The 14,537-nt window shown below is 41.4% G+C and overlaps 1 protein-coding gene across 1 annotated transcript in view; it reads left to right on the top strand.

Moving 5' to 3' along the window:
- Positions 1-14,537, top strand: part of LOC101234197 (von Willebrand factor D and EGF domain-containing protein-like) — a 133,851-nt gene that overhangs the window by 18,655 nt on the left and 100,659 nt on the right. The window contains exons 4-7 of the mRNA XM_041717675.2: positions 178-410; positions 7,941-8,030; positions 9,257-9,392; positions 13,709-13,926. Coding sequence (XP_041573609.2) covers positions 178-410; positions 7,941-8,030; positions 9,257-9,392; positions 13,709-13,926 — 677 coding nt within the window. The remainder of the gene's footprint in view (positions 1-177; positions 411-7,940; positions 8,031-9,256; positions 9,393-13,708; positions 13,927-14,537) is intronic.

Below are 14,537 nucleotides of genomic sequence, written 5' to 3'. Positions count from 1 at the left end.
GCAGGTCAGATGACATAACAGCAATAGGTAGTCAGGACACAATTAGCAATTTTTGCATTTCTTATGAAACACACCTTCTTTCTTGCATGGTTATTGATTAAGTCACAGGAAGATAAAATGTAGTGCTTCTCCCGTGTTTAATTACATTGACATCCCTCTTTGGTTTTCCCTTCCCAGACAAGCCCACGAGCCTGGCTTTGCAACCGGCGATCACTCCCGAGCTCGTGCAAGGCCGAGTCCACCTGAAGTGCAGCTACAGCCCCGCTCCCCCTGAGCCCCCAGCCCACTTCAGGGTGCTCTGGTCTCGCCTCTCCAGCCCTGGCAAGAGGGAACAGATCCACCAGGAGACAACCCCACAACTGTTCTCCTACGTGGAGATGGACGGCGCCAATCTCCGCCTGGGAGACACGGTAACGCCACCCGCCTCCAGCGGGTCACACATCCACAGATGATCAAAGCTTCCTCCTAAACCTCTGTTGTGTTTTTATTCGTGCTGCTCCTCCTCCTCATGCTTACAGCTACTGCCCAAAAGAGATCTGAAACGGTTCCACAGCACGATTATTTAATAATGTTAACCAGGTTCAAGACCTGTAACACTCCTTTGAACTGCAGTGAGTACTTGGAAGGTATTTTACCACATTCTAAAGGCAAATTGAATATTTGCAGTTACATTACACCCTGAATGCTGTGAGGTTTGTATAAGTGGTGGGTACATGTGCCTGAGCCAATTTTTGCTCAGTACTTTTTGTATCTTGCGGCAGAGGCAGGCTCAGCTGTGTGCACTCAGTAATTTTTATATCCACAGACCAGAGACACAATAACATCTTTTCACAGGAAAAATAAAATATTATACATTTTAAAATAGAGGGAGATTCATTTTATGGGTTTTTTTTCATGTTGTTCTGCCTCTCTGATTCCAAACTCCTGGTTCAATAGTGTACTGAAAGATAGAGTTCATTACAAAGCAATCTTTAAGAAGTGTATTTGATGGCTTACACAGCAACAATGATCTGCTCTCAACAACAAAACAGAAAACAATACAGATGTGAAAAAATTGACTGGTGTATGAATTCATGGCCTTTTACAGTACAGAAACAAGACTTTTAAATTTAAATTAGGTTCATAACTTTTATGGGCAGAGGGACATTAGTGATGCTACAGCAAACAGAATAAATAGGGATAACGTCCTGGTGTTAAAAGTAGGTTGGAAATAATCTTCACATTTTGCACCTCTTTTTTGAGATCATGGAATCATAAAATACGAGCCCAAACAAAGGGTTCAAGGTTCATCTGGTCTACGTTTTCTTGGCAAAAGCATAGTTTAGACAAGACAGCCCAGTACCCTTTCCTGCTGAACCTGAAGTGTCTGATGTTGGGAAATCCACAACTGCTGAGATGATTCCAACGCATATCTGTTCTCAGTGTGAAAAAAAATATTTTTGTGTTGAATCTGAATTTTTCCTCATTTTTTCCATGTTACTATTTGTAAAAAGGGACCCTCCATCTTCTTTGTATCCACTCTTTAAAAGCTGAACATGGTGATGAGCTTTCCCCTAAGCCTCCTTTTATCAAGGCTGAATGAACCCTGTTCTCTCAACCTTTCATCACATGGCAGCTTCCCAGGCCTTGGCTCATCTTTGTGGCTCTTCTCTGCACCCTCTCCAGCCTGCCCACAATTTTCCAGATGTGGCCTGAGAAATGCTGACTGAGATAATGATTTCTTTAGCCCAGTTCAGAATCTGACTGATGATGCCCTCACATGTTACGAGGCAGATAATTCTGCCAGTTTAAGATAAATTTGTGCTATGAAGAGATATTCTCATCCAAATTCTTTCACTTGCAATCACATCAAATCTTGTTTTAACAGTCCTGAGGTACTCAGAGAAAATATGGTTCTGTTAACAAGTAGCATTGCCAAATCTTTATAAGACTATTTTTATTGTATTAAGTTTCCAGAAAGCCCTTTTTTGTCTTCTGCTGAAACTACATGTTTAATTTAGTGGGATTAGTGAGACTAAAGTATTCTCTTCCTTGTTAGACTTCTTTAAAGGTCTTCATGTCCTATTAGACTAATTATAATTATCCATAAATCATCACGGGTGAAAACCAAGCAATAAAGCTGCAGCTGAGAATTCAGTTTTACAAAATAATAATTTTAAAAAACCATTTCACTGTTTGCCATCCCAGGCTTGGTGTCTAACAGGAGTCAAAAGGGAGAAGACTCTCATCTCCTGTGGTGTAAATCTGAAGAAGTTTAGCATTTGTAGGGCTACCTTAGAGGAAAGTTGATGCCACTAAAAGGGGAATCAAACCCTGGCACCAAACTCCACCACACAGAGACAATGGGTAACTCTCACCTGCCCAAGGAAGATGCAGATGGAAGAATATTCTCTCAGGCAGCAGCAAAGGGAGGTTGATTCACACTGATAAAAGCTGTATGAGAGAGGAGACAATAAATCAGGAGGACTTTCCAGTACTTTTCCCCTTCTCCATGCAGAGCCCAGTGGCAGCTTCCCCAAGCATCACTGCCAGGGTGCACAAGGGGCATTCAAGGCAGAATTTGTCCCCCAGGACAGAGAATTTGCAGCATTTTGAAAACAACTTGCCTTTTGTGAACTTTTTTAACTCATTATCTCTACCTGCACAATAACCTGCATTTGGTTCCACACATTCAGGGCCTGAAATCAGCATCTTCTCTGTTCCTTTCTTGACAAAAAAAAACACAGTCAGGCAAGACAATTTTGGTTTACATCATTTTTTGGGTGGTTGATGTCAATGCTATTCTTTGTAAAAATGTCTCCAGGTAATAGGTCAGTCACATAATGGAATAGCTATTGATATATTTTAATACGCAGTCAAACCTTAGAGAAGAGTTGAGATTTACCAGCCAACATTCCTCAACTTGTATTGACTAAACAGCCAGTTATTTTTAATAACCATCATGTGTCCTTTCTTCCCCCATCTTTAGGTTCCAATTTTGTTATTTCAGACAGTAATGCTGGAAGCATAATGTTCATGTAGCTATTGCAGTCTTAAATAAATCTATAACATGCCACTATTTCTCTATAAGCTCTGAAAGAAGCCTACTCCATCTGATATGAAAATCCTGGCATTCCTAAGCCTTATTTATGTGATAGTGACAGAGGTCATTTCATTCCTCGAGGCACAGCCATCTATAAATTATAGCAGCACACTGTGAGTAATGAGTTATGCTAAGAAAGAAAGGTGTTTAGAAGAAAACTGTGCAGATTTTGCTCAGCACAGCAATCCAAAAGTTCACATGGTGAGGAGAAATTGTCACCCTACATAAACCATGGGGCTTGTTGTAAAATAAGAATGTTTAAGCAAAACCAGCCTTTCTGAGCTCTGTGAGAGAAGTGGCTGCTTTGCATGGCACTCTACAACAAAAGGAGATTATGCCAAAGCCAAAAAGATAGAAAATTATTGCCTCAATATATAAAATAACTACTTTTCTCTCACAAAGGAAAAAGCATGAAATTTCATAGAGTGGTTTGGATTGGAAGAGAACCCAAAGATCATCCAGTTCCAACCCCCCTCGAAGGGCAGGGACACCTTCTGTTGGGCCAAGGTGCTCCATACCCCATCCCAGCTGGCCTAAAATACATCCAGCAATGAGAAAATAGATATTACAGTCCTGTTGTTTTTGGTGCTGAAGAAAGCCAGACCTTGCAGAGCACTTACACTTCATCTCTCAAGGAAACAGGAATTTGTCTTGTTGCCAGCACTTCTAAGAGATGTCCCAGTTCAGCCCAGGGGAGAGAAGCAGCTCATTCCAGATGATGGATTCACTACATTTATTGCACTTAGACAGAAAATCCTGGGCATATGGGCTCATAAATGTTAAATCATGTGAAGTCTGTACCCGTGGAAATACTCAAGCACTTAGGAGGCAGTCTTGAGGGTTTGCCCCTTCTCCTCTCCCAGATATAGCAAGGTTTCATCCTACAGACCCCCAGTCAGCACTGGCCCCAGCATCTCCCCTTTGGGGTCACTTTGTGCCCTTGGCTCAGCTCTCACTGGCTCAGACTCGGTCACTGCCCAGTTCAGAGGGCTGCACCAGCATCTGGACTCCAAAGTGACAAAGTGGCATTTCCCCTGCTTAAGTACTAATCCCCTCCCAGCCACTGGATTTGTCAAAATCAACAACAGGAATAGAAGACCTGCCTGTTTGTAGGTCACAGCTGAGTTTACAATTTCTCCCTCAACCTTCAGGTAGAAAATGAGAAGCATCCCTGCAGAAACAGAACTCTAAGTGAACTTGAACAGAGATTTTTAAAGCAGAAAGGGTCAGAGAGTTGATGAGCAAAACTCTGCCGATGATAAAACACCTTACTATTACCCTGGGAAAATTTCCTTCCTTAGCAGAATGATGACCCAGAGTCAGCTTGCACACCCTGCCTGGCTGTTTGACAACTGGGAAGAGCTGCCTCCTCCCTGCACAGCCAGCAGCAGAGTGAGCAGAGCTGGACTGCCCGCAGTGCCAGGTCACACAGCTGCACCTGCTCCCTCCTGTCCACAGCCAACAGCCCTCACAGGCACTGATTTGTGTTCTAAAGCTGCAAGGTCTAGTTCATTAATTAAATCAAAGACACATTCTCCCTACTTTCCCCTTCCTGCTAACCCTCCTGGAAAGCCTTCCCAGAGACTTTGCTCCTGCCCCTTTCTGTAAATACCTTCAGCCAGATCATTTTCCCAAGCTAATGAGAACTATTTTTCTTTTCTTCCAGCTCCCCTAGAAATGTCATCCCTCAGTCCTCCTCATCCTTTGCTTTTTTCATCAAGGCTGTAAACCACAGCTCCCTCCCAGCAGAGTGGTGATTCCAGGTTTTTCTAACAACTGATTTGGAGGAAACTTGAATTCTGAAAGCTATAGGGGAAAATACCCACATTTTAATGTGCAAGTTATTAAGGAGAAATTTTCTGGGGATGGTGACAGGCCCTAGGATTAAAATATTCTCCTAAATTGTTTCACAGAACTCACCAAATTAATGACTGACTTCTGCTTTTAGCTAAAGAAGCTGCTCATGTCAAAATTTTTACAATTCTGTTTGAGCCCATGGAAGTGGGGAAATCTGCTCCAACATACATGAAGGAAGACATTTCTTACCTAAAAGAGCGTTTTTTTTGTAAGAGTTTTGTGCCTAGAAGAAGCTTTCTGCACTGTGCGAAGTTTCTCCAGCACACAGGGAAAACAAAGCATCCCATTTTAAGAATCAATGCAGTCATCCTGTCCAAGGGCACCCTTTAAAAGAGATGATGAAAAAATAGAATTTGACTTTTTTTTTTTTTAACAGATCCAATGAGTTTGTGGAAAAATACTTCCTAAGTTGTCACGGCCATCAGCATACTGCTGTCAGTGGTGCTTTTATCTGTTTGCTTTAAAAAGGCTGCATCCTGAGATGGTTGTAGGGGGGGAAGAGAAAAAGAGAAAGAAAAAGTTGATTACTGAAGTGCAGAAAAAAAGAGTTAGTATTTAGCTGAAGGAAAAAAAAAAAATCCCTCTTCCTTGGGATGACTATCATAATTATGTGACAAACTGTCAACCTGTAGCTCAGTATCTGATGAACATATCTGCTGATTGTGAGGTGTGCACCCAACAAGGGTGGGAATTATAAAAGACGGAAATAAAATGTAAATTGTAATTGCTGTCAGTATATTTTGAATTTTTAAAGTTTGTGCTGACCTCCAAAAGCACTGAAAATTGAGCTGGGATGCACTGATAGTCTACAGATATCTCTGTGTATCATTAGGGAGTAAATTTTTATTTTAGTGTTTGGTGCTTTATCAATAAGATACAGCTCTAAAATACATATGAGAGGAAATACAACGAGGCTGGGTTCTGGTATTTGCCCAAATCTCACTTTGGGAAGATCCCCAGGCCATGCCTCTGTCAGTGCTGGGCATCCCTGTGCCTGTCCCTGGCAGCTGCAGCTCCCTCCCTGGCGCAAACATTCCTTGGGCTGGGCTCAGAGGGAATCTCATTGTGAACATTTTTTGGTTAAAAGCACTAAAGCCAAAAGTGCAAACAGCCCAGTGAGTGCAAATCCCTCATCTGCAATGCAGGTGCATGTGATCTGCTCAGTGAGCTCTGCAAGGGGTCAGTGCTCTTTGGTTTTGGTAGGGGAATATGCATTATCTAAACCCTTTCTCTGTTGTCACCGCCTTGCCAGATCCTGATTTTGCAGACTCTCCCAGTGGCAGCAGCAGGAGAAGCTGCAGGGGTGTGATCAACACTCACTTTCTGTCTTCCCAGCCGAAGAACTGTTTTGAAAAGTCTGTAAGCTGAACACGACCCTGTAGGGAAGGATTTGAGATAATAAATATCTAATGATAACAGGGGCTTATTACCTTGAGGAAACAACAACTTGCTCTCCTTCAGAGGCAAGCTGGATAACTATGAAATATCTGAGGAATTTTAACTGTAAAGTGTCTCTGTGAGGTGAGATCTGTGTCTGTTTTTCCCCCAGTACACCCAGTATGACCTCAAGGCTTCCATCTTGTTAATGTAACAAATGACACCATTTTCACTGGGCCAAACTGTCTGGAGCTGTCTGCAAGAGAGTGAGAAAAATTGTGAAGGTAAAAACATCCCAAAAGGCACATAAGCCTGGGACTGAGCTGAACTTGAAATAATCCACTTGAAGAGCACGGAAAACACTTGTTTTTCCCCACAGCCCTACAAACGACCCTGTGTTGCTGGTGGGGAATTTCTGCTGTGCACAAATGAGGTAGGAAAGAGAATTCTTCAGTTTGCAGGAAATTCATGACTTGATGGTAATGAGGAGAGATTTTGAGGGTGCTAAAAGAAATATTGCAGGCTGTTATGACCACATGGATCTGTGAATATCCTGGTGTAGAACCTGCTTTGCAAATAGTGGTCATGAGGGTCATGCAGGTGAGAGCTACAAGCATCAGCATGGCCAGTGAGTGATGCTGGAAAATCTATCCAAAAGCATTTGTTATAATGGAAAATAAATTGGATTGGTCCAGTTCTTCCTTGTGGGTTACTTGAAGCTTAAAAAAGGCAGATATAAATATGTCATCTGAGTATCTGGAATTTGATTTAATATGTCACAATCTGTTATTCCTTTTCCAAGAAGACTAAAAAAAATATTCAGAACTACAGTTTTAGAGTCTATTGTCATTTGCTTTAAGGAAAATTTCTGTATTTTACTCTTATGATCCTAGAAATGATTTTTGCAATTTGGTTTTTCTGAAACCAATGAAACATTAAGTTGGCAGATGGTGTGCAGGCTCAGCAGAGATAAAAGTTGTGTGGCTGTGCTATGAATACAACATAAGTGTCCTGGTACATTGTGTTTGGATGAGTTTTTATTTGGGTGAATTTTCTTACTTTTCTTAATACAATATAAACCCTGTAGGCACATCTGCATCATCTTTTATAAAACAATAAGGGGAAAAAATAGAAGTTTCTCTTATTGCTGACAAAGTTTCTGAGACTGGATGACTGTTAAACAAATTTACATTTTAAAATAAAAGGCTTGAAAACATGATACAGAGAGAAGATATTTGATCCGGTGGATGGGCTGGAGTCTGGGATCCCAAGAGCACATGTCTGAATTCTGACAGTGACATCTATGAACAATATCATTCTTCCTTAGCAAAAGGAGTCAAAATCACAAACCAAGGTGTTTAAAAACTGCAGAAGAAAACACATTGTAAGCATAAAGTGTTATTAATTCTTGAGACAAAAGCCATACTTCTTTGCTTATTAAATGCATCAAAAATTCTTCCAAATCTCAAAATTTATACATGAACATTCCCAAAGCCCAAATCCCCAAAATATATCTCAGCAGGAGAATGAAAGCTTAAAAACTCTGAGCAACAGGAAGATGAATAATTATACAAATGTTATTCAAGAAATGCTCTAGCACGTGCTGTTTATTTATTTATTACAGGTCTTTTGCACCGTCACAGCTTTTAGGAGGGGCACTCCTGAGCAGCAGTCACTGCCTGAGGACAGCAAAGGTTTCTATGCTGGGATTAAGGTAACGCCCATGGCCCGGAGTCACTGACTAGGGAATATTTGAAAACCATGATGAAGAAGCATTAGTCCTGATCATCACAAGCAGTGCTGTTCACTTTGAGAAAATGGCTTTCAGTTTGTCTGTGAAACACCCTGAAGCACCACTGGCACCATGTGCACATGTGGACAATGATGTGCCACAAAGTATGAGCAAATTGCTAGTAAATGTACCCTGAACATTTCTGGGGGTTTTGTGTGATGGGAACACACACCTACAAACCTGCAAGGATGCACAATTCTGTTGTAACTAAACCAGAGCAAAGTGAAGACAAAATATGAATTTTTCTCCATCATCTTGTTACGGTCAGGCATTACAAAACAGAAGTTGCTGAAGATAAATTCACACTGAGAGCAAGGACCAGGTCTAATCCCACTCAAGGATTAGGCTGTCAGCCTGGCAGCCCGTGAGATTTTGGGATCTTCTGAGTGTCATGCCTCCATGAAAGGGGTTTCAAACATCTGGCAGCCCATTCTGAAGAACAGCTTCTGAGGAATTTTTCTAAATGTCAGAATCCTCCAGGGAGTGGAAATTCCCATTTCCAACTAGCCCTGAACGCTATCTCTGCTCTTTTCCCAGGACAATGGGCAGACAGAAAAGGCACAATCCCAGCTCTGCCCCTGGGCATAGGGGCCTCCAAACCTGTAATATTCTATGTGCAGAGAAATTCTTCCTGCCATAGCAGGGAAGGGGAATTGGTGAAAAATTGGGATTATTCTGCACCTGGTGCAGACTACAAACATGAAGTCCATGACCATGAGGTTATGCCAGACTTTATGACATGGTATTTTCCTACTTCACTGGAGTAGGAGCTCCTTTAAACCAGGGATATTAAAAATTAAATAAATTCTACAGTATTATTCTCAGGTTTAATAAAAGCTGGCTTTCTGATTTGGAGATGAGAAGCAATTACACATTATATATGGAACTGCAAACATTTTCTTAATTGCCAAAAATGTATGTTAAAGTATGTTAACAGCAATTTTACCTTACAAAGCTGAAGATCACTATTGCAAAATTTATTATTATTAAGAAGATTATGATAAAGATTATTATTATTTTGCAAGTAATCATATATCTTAATAATTGGTGAAAACCACTTCAGACTTCATAGATGTCTACATTGCCTGATTAATCTGTCATCATTCCTGCTTGTCAAAATGATCTTAGAGTTGTTTTCTTATTTCCAGTTTTTACCAGAATCACTAGAAATTGCAGAGGATGGCAAGGAGCATGTTTTGACTGTCCTGAGCACGGTACCCATTGCCTGTCCTGGGCAGGATGATTCCTGTAAAATGACTTTGCAACTAAGTACTGAGGACTTGGGTAAGAGCTTTACATATTGACATCAAATCAATGTGATCACTTTTTCCAATATTAAAATTACAATGAATTCTAATAGAAAATATTATATATAAATAATACCAAAGGGCAGAAGCCAAAAAAAATCAGCAAACTAGGCCATATTTTTATCTGCAAAATAAAACAGCTGATTATATCTGACAGATTTTTGAGAAAAAAAAAACTCTAAAGCCATAAATCTAACTAGCAATAACCTGAACAGTAGTCTGTTGAGATTTATGGATTAAATAACTGAGAGTAGAAGAACTTATTTTAAATTCCAGGAGTGTAAATTCAAATTTTAAGGTTTTTTTGTAGCAGGAATGTTCTTAGGTAGAATAATTTCATTAATTATCAATAAAAATCTCCCCTGCTGATTTATTATTCAGTAAATGCATAGTGAAGCCTTTTTTCTTTCTTTTGCTGGCTTATAGTTTTTGTCTTAATACAGAAGGAAAAAATCATTCTTGTGCTTATGTATTATTCTCTTTCTAAACATTTAGGATTTTTTTTTATTTTATTAACTTTAAAACCTTGACAATGTCACTGAGAAAACTCTTGTCCTTTTACCTAGTAAATGCTGTCTTCGAGTCAGTCAGGTGGAATACCCTTCCTGCCTAAAGGTGGCACGTAAATATTTACTTTCCATTTGCACTAAATAAAACACCCAACCTTTTTTCTAACAAGTCACTTCTTTCTCTTCCTTAAGTGACTCAATGAGAAAATTATTTAGAGGTAGGATTACAGCTGCAGTTTCTCTACCCACAGAAAGACAGCTCTAAAAAATGTTGGCAAAACCCAGATAGGTCCTGATATTTTTCTCTTTTTAATTCCCTTTCCTAGCTCTCCTCACCATCAGCCAAGTGCTTAGACAGAAGAAAGAAAAATAATTTAAATGGTATCATAACACAATGAACTTAAACTGAGCAGCACCTTATGGTTCCAGCAGCTGTGCTGGCTCTTGTACATGAAGTACTTTGCATTTCTCCATGGCTCAGTGCTGCTCTGTTCTACACACTGCTCTTGGCTTGGAGTCTGGGCTGCTCCATCAGGAAAACATCCTCTGAGCTCATGGGAATGGATTTCCTTGTGTAGCCAGGTGGAGGAAAGGCTGTCTCACACTGAGGGACTGGGATGTGTGCTGGAACATCCCCACAGACCCCAAGCAGCTCAGACACTGTGGATCAGACAGGAATTAGTCCCAGTCAAGGCCATTCGTTTAACTCATGTTTTCTTAGGCATCCATCAAGGCTTTCAGAATCTGACACTGAGAGCATTGACCAGGAGCTCTCAGGTGGGGAAACTGAGCTCAGCACACTGGACTGAGACTGACCCCTCACCAAGGTCTCCTCCAGTCCCACAGTGTGCACTTGACTGGAAGAAAGAGAGGATACAGGACTTGCAGAAGCAGCTCTATTTTTAAGCTGTGAATGGGCTTGATGTGTTGGTGCCAAGAGGTGTCAGGAGGAAAGCACAGCTCGTCCAATTAACTCGTGTTTGAAGGAAGTTGTCACTGAAGTGGAAAATTTCTGTTAGTCTCAATCAACTCATTTCTGCAGCTTAAACTAAACCCAGCTCTAGCCCTTGGTTGCTCCATCCTGAGGCTGTTTCCTGGGATGACACTCGGGCTGTTATCTATTGAGCTATCTATATGTACTTAAGGCTGGGGATCTGCTCTGAGCCTTTATTGTCTTTAGGGTCCATTAGTTTATCTGAAGGAACACTGCGGGCTTCTGAAAAATGTGTGCTGGCCACAGTGCTGGAAATTAAAAATAAAAACCATTTTAGCTGTGATTTGTTTATACAGAATAAATTAACTGACAAGCTCCTTGTCTGACTGAATCCATATAACTACACTGTTGTGCTAATTATGTAGGGAATAAGTGATAAGAAAGCTAATTACGAGCACAGAAATATCTCTCCAAGTTCAGACAATATCATAATGAATGCCAAGGCACAGCAGAGCCACTGGAGTTCAGCTTCTGTTAAGTTTATCGCTACTATTTTGACAAGATGATTTTCTTTGATTTTACACTTTTGCTCTGGGTTTTGAGCACAGATCATGGGGCTGTCCGTAATGGCAATAACTATTCCTCATGGAAACCTCCAATTTAATTGAATCAAGAACCTTGAAAATGAGCCAGGACTTTTCTATAGGATGTGAGGTGAGGCAGCCTTTAAGGATTTGATATGAGAGATAATATGTCATTAATATTGTAGATTTTAGTTCAGTTCCCATAGTACTGTACAGGGTTAATTTGAATTATATTTCATGAGATTTTCCCGTAAGGAATAAGACAGTGATTATTTGATTGTGTTAGAAATGCTATCTTAAAATACTTTATTGCTATCTCTAGAAATTATTAAGCAATTCAACAAATGGGAAGAATAGTATAAAAATCACTTATTTTAATATCAGAAAATCATTTATTTTCATCTCAGATTAAATTTATGGCCACCATTTCTAGAACTTTATTCTTATCTGGTGACAATTGGTGGTCTGGGACAGAAAACTAAGTATTCCTCAAGAAACACTGTAAGTCATGAAATCAGCACTTAGATTCTGACTGGCTTCAGTGCGACCACAGTTTCATTTCCTATCAACAAAAGGATTCATGAAAGCTTGAGTGGCTTCTTGAGAAGAAAATGCACACAGTGCAGACCAGATGGCTCAGAAATAACTGCTATCATAATTCAGTGTGTGTAAGGGAAAACACACCTATGGAAATAAAAATCCAGGTTTACCTGAGACCTCAGCAGAAAGAGTCAGGATCTGAGAGAAGTGGATGCTGCCATTCTGGCTGTGTGTAGAGGTCTCTTTAGAAAAGATACAGTGCAGTGCCATTGTCGCACTGATTTTGTCACCACACATCATTTCTCTACCCACCGCAGATGCTGACGTAGCCAGTATCTCCATAGCTTATTATTTTTCCTCATTTTTAGTGAATTTATCAGCACAATACTTCTGTGAAGGATACAAATAAAACTATCATCATTTTACAGACTGGGAAGCAAAACACCATAACATAACTAAGCCAAAAAATACAAATACAGACCTGCTGCATTTGTCTTGCTGTTGTGGATCCATAGTCCACCAAAAACTTACTAAGGAACCCTCCCTTTTAACACCAAAACACCTGTTTATTTTAAATTAAATAACTCCCAGCAGATAACTCCTTATACTCCAGACAGTGTAAGAGCATTGTTTTCCAGAAACACAGATTCATCTCTTTCTTTGTCATGAGAACAACTTGTCTTCATTCAGTGGGCATGGACCCACCATTGTCCCAGAAATATTAGCACCTGTGGAAAAATAGACACCACTGAGTTTTTAGTAAACTTTGGAGATAAAAAAGCAGCACAGTGAAGACTGAAGAGGGATGCCAGATTCAGTCACAAATGTCTTCATGCAAAGCCCATCTGGTTCCAAGTTGTCTTGGTTTGAAAAGACAGGTGCCTGCTAAGGAAGGCAGGAGCCTTCCTTGAAATGGAAAATTTGGTAAACCCCCTCCCTCCAAATTATTATAATTTTGAAATTAAAGGGGCTCTCAGGCAAAGATATGGGGATAGGAATAACAGTTCTTTACTAGGAGAATTTAAAAAAATAAAATTCAATAGTAAAAAAAAAAAAAGCAAACCACTTCCAGAGTCAGAATACGACCCAACACCCTGTGGGTCAGGGAGGTGGCAGCAGTCCCATCCCATGGGGTACAGCCCTCCTGCAGTGCCAGCTGTGCTTCTGCTGGAGCAGGATCCTGCACAAGGGGGGAGTTTTCCTCTGGAGCTCCAGGGCTGGTATGGATGGGCCTGGGCTTCCTCTGGGAATGCAGTGGGGAAGAAAGCTGCTCCTCTGGGAATGCAGTGGGGAAGAAAGCTGCTCCTCTGGGAATGCAATGGGAAGAAAGCTGCTCCTCTGGGAATGCAGTGGGCAAAGGCTGCTGTGGTGTCCCAAAAGTCAGATTGTATCCAGGTAGGAATGCTTGGCTCCTCCCCTGGGTGGAGCATCTCCCAATGGGATGATGTAACCTCATGCAGTGACACTCACTGGCCCATTAACAGCAGATATCTCTGGGAGGGAGGATTGGCTGTGGAAAAGATAAAGAAAACTGCCCAATGACCAGAAGAGAACTGCCCCACCTCTAGCAGATGACAAATAGAATACATACCCCAGCTAAATCTTTCAACCTAAGACCCAAGGCATGAGTGTCCTGGAACAAGAAGTGTTTGTGTTGAACAGAACACGGGGCGCGGGCGGCACTTTGGGTGACTCTTGTCAGACTCAGTGCTGGTGTTCTCTCCAGGCAGGCAAGTCCCAGGGCCCCCAGACATCGCCCTCTCGGCCTGCCAGGTAGATCTGCTGCCGGAGCCCTGCTCGGGGAGCAGCTGTGCATCAGCCACGGTGACGGTGACAGCCGTGACGGACTTCGCGCAGGACGGGGACCGCGTCAGCCGCATCAGCGCCCGCCCAGCCGCACCAACGGATTCTCTCTGGAGGGATTACATACCCAGGGATGTGAAGGTTAGGTCCTGAAGTCAGTTGGAAAATGTGGCAAATCTAAATGAGAGTCTTTTATTTTTTTCTTTCCTTTTTTTTTTTTTTAATTTTTTTCCTTCTTTTCCAGACAATAAAATTTTAGGATGATTGTTATAATGGTTTAGTTGGAAGGGACCTTAAAGATAATCCAGTTCCACCCCCTGCCATGGGTAGGGACACCTTCCACTATCCCAGGTTGCTCCAAGCCTCATCCAACCTGGCTTTGGACACTTCCAGGGAAGGGGCAGCCACAGCTTCTCTGGGCTCCCTGTGCCAGGGCCTCCCCATCCTCACAATAAAGAATTTTTTTCCTAATATCTGATCTCACCCTGCCCTCTGTCAGCAGAGTAAAGCAAAACAGTCACTTCACACACCAAGAAAATTAACATGGAATTCCCTGTGATTTGACAGATTTAGGTTTGATTATTAGTCAGCCCATCAGTAAGGCCAAGAGCTGGAACACAGAGGTCACCAGGAGTGCTTCTGTCCACTTGAAAAGGGGAGAGGGAAAACATGGGTTAGGGAACAAGCACCTTTTTGAGAAGGAGGAATGGGGAAATGGAGGGTTTGGAGAACATTTTCTAAAAAAGCAGAGG

The sequence above is a fragment of the Taeniopygia guttata genome, chromosome 7 (genome assembly GCF_048771995.1).
Source record: "Taeniopygia guttata chromosome 7, bTaeGut7.mat, whole genome shotgun sequence".
NCBI classification, from domain to species: Eukaryota; Metazoa; Chordata; class Aves; order Passeriformes; family Estrildidae; genus Taeniopygia; species Taeniopygia guttata.
This window is presented reverse-complemented; position numbering and strand designations above follow the sequence as displayed.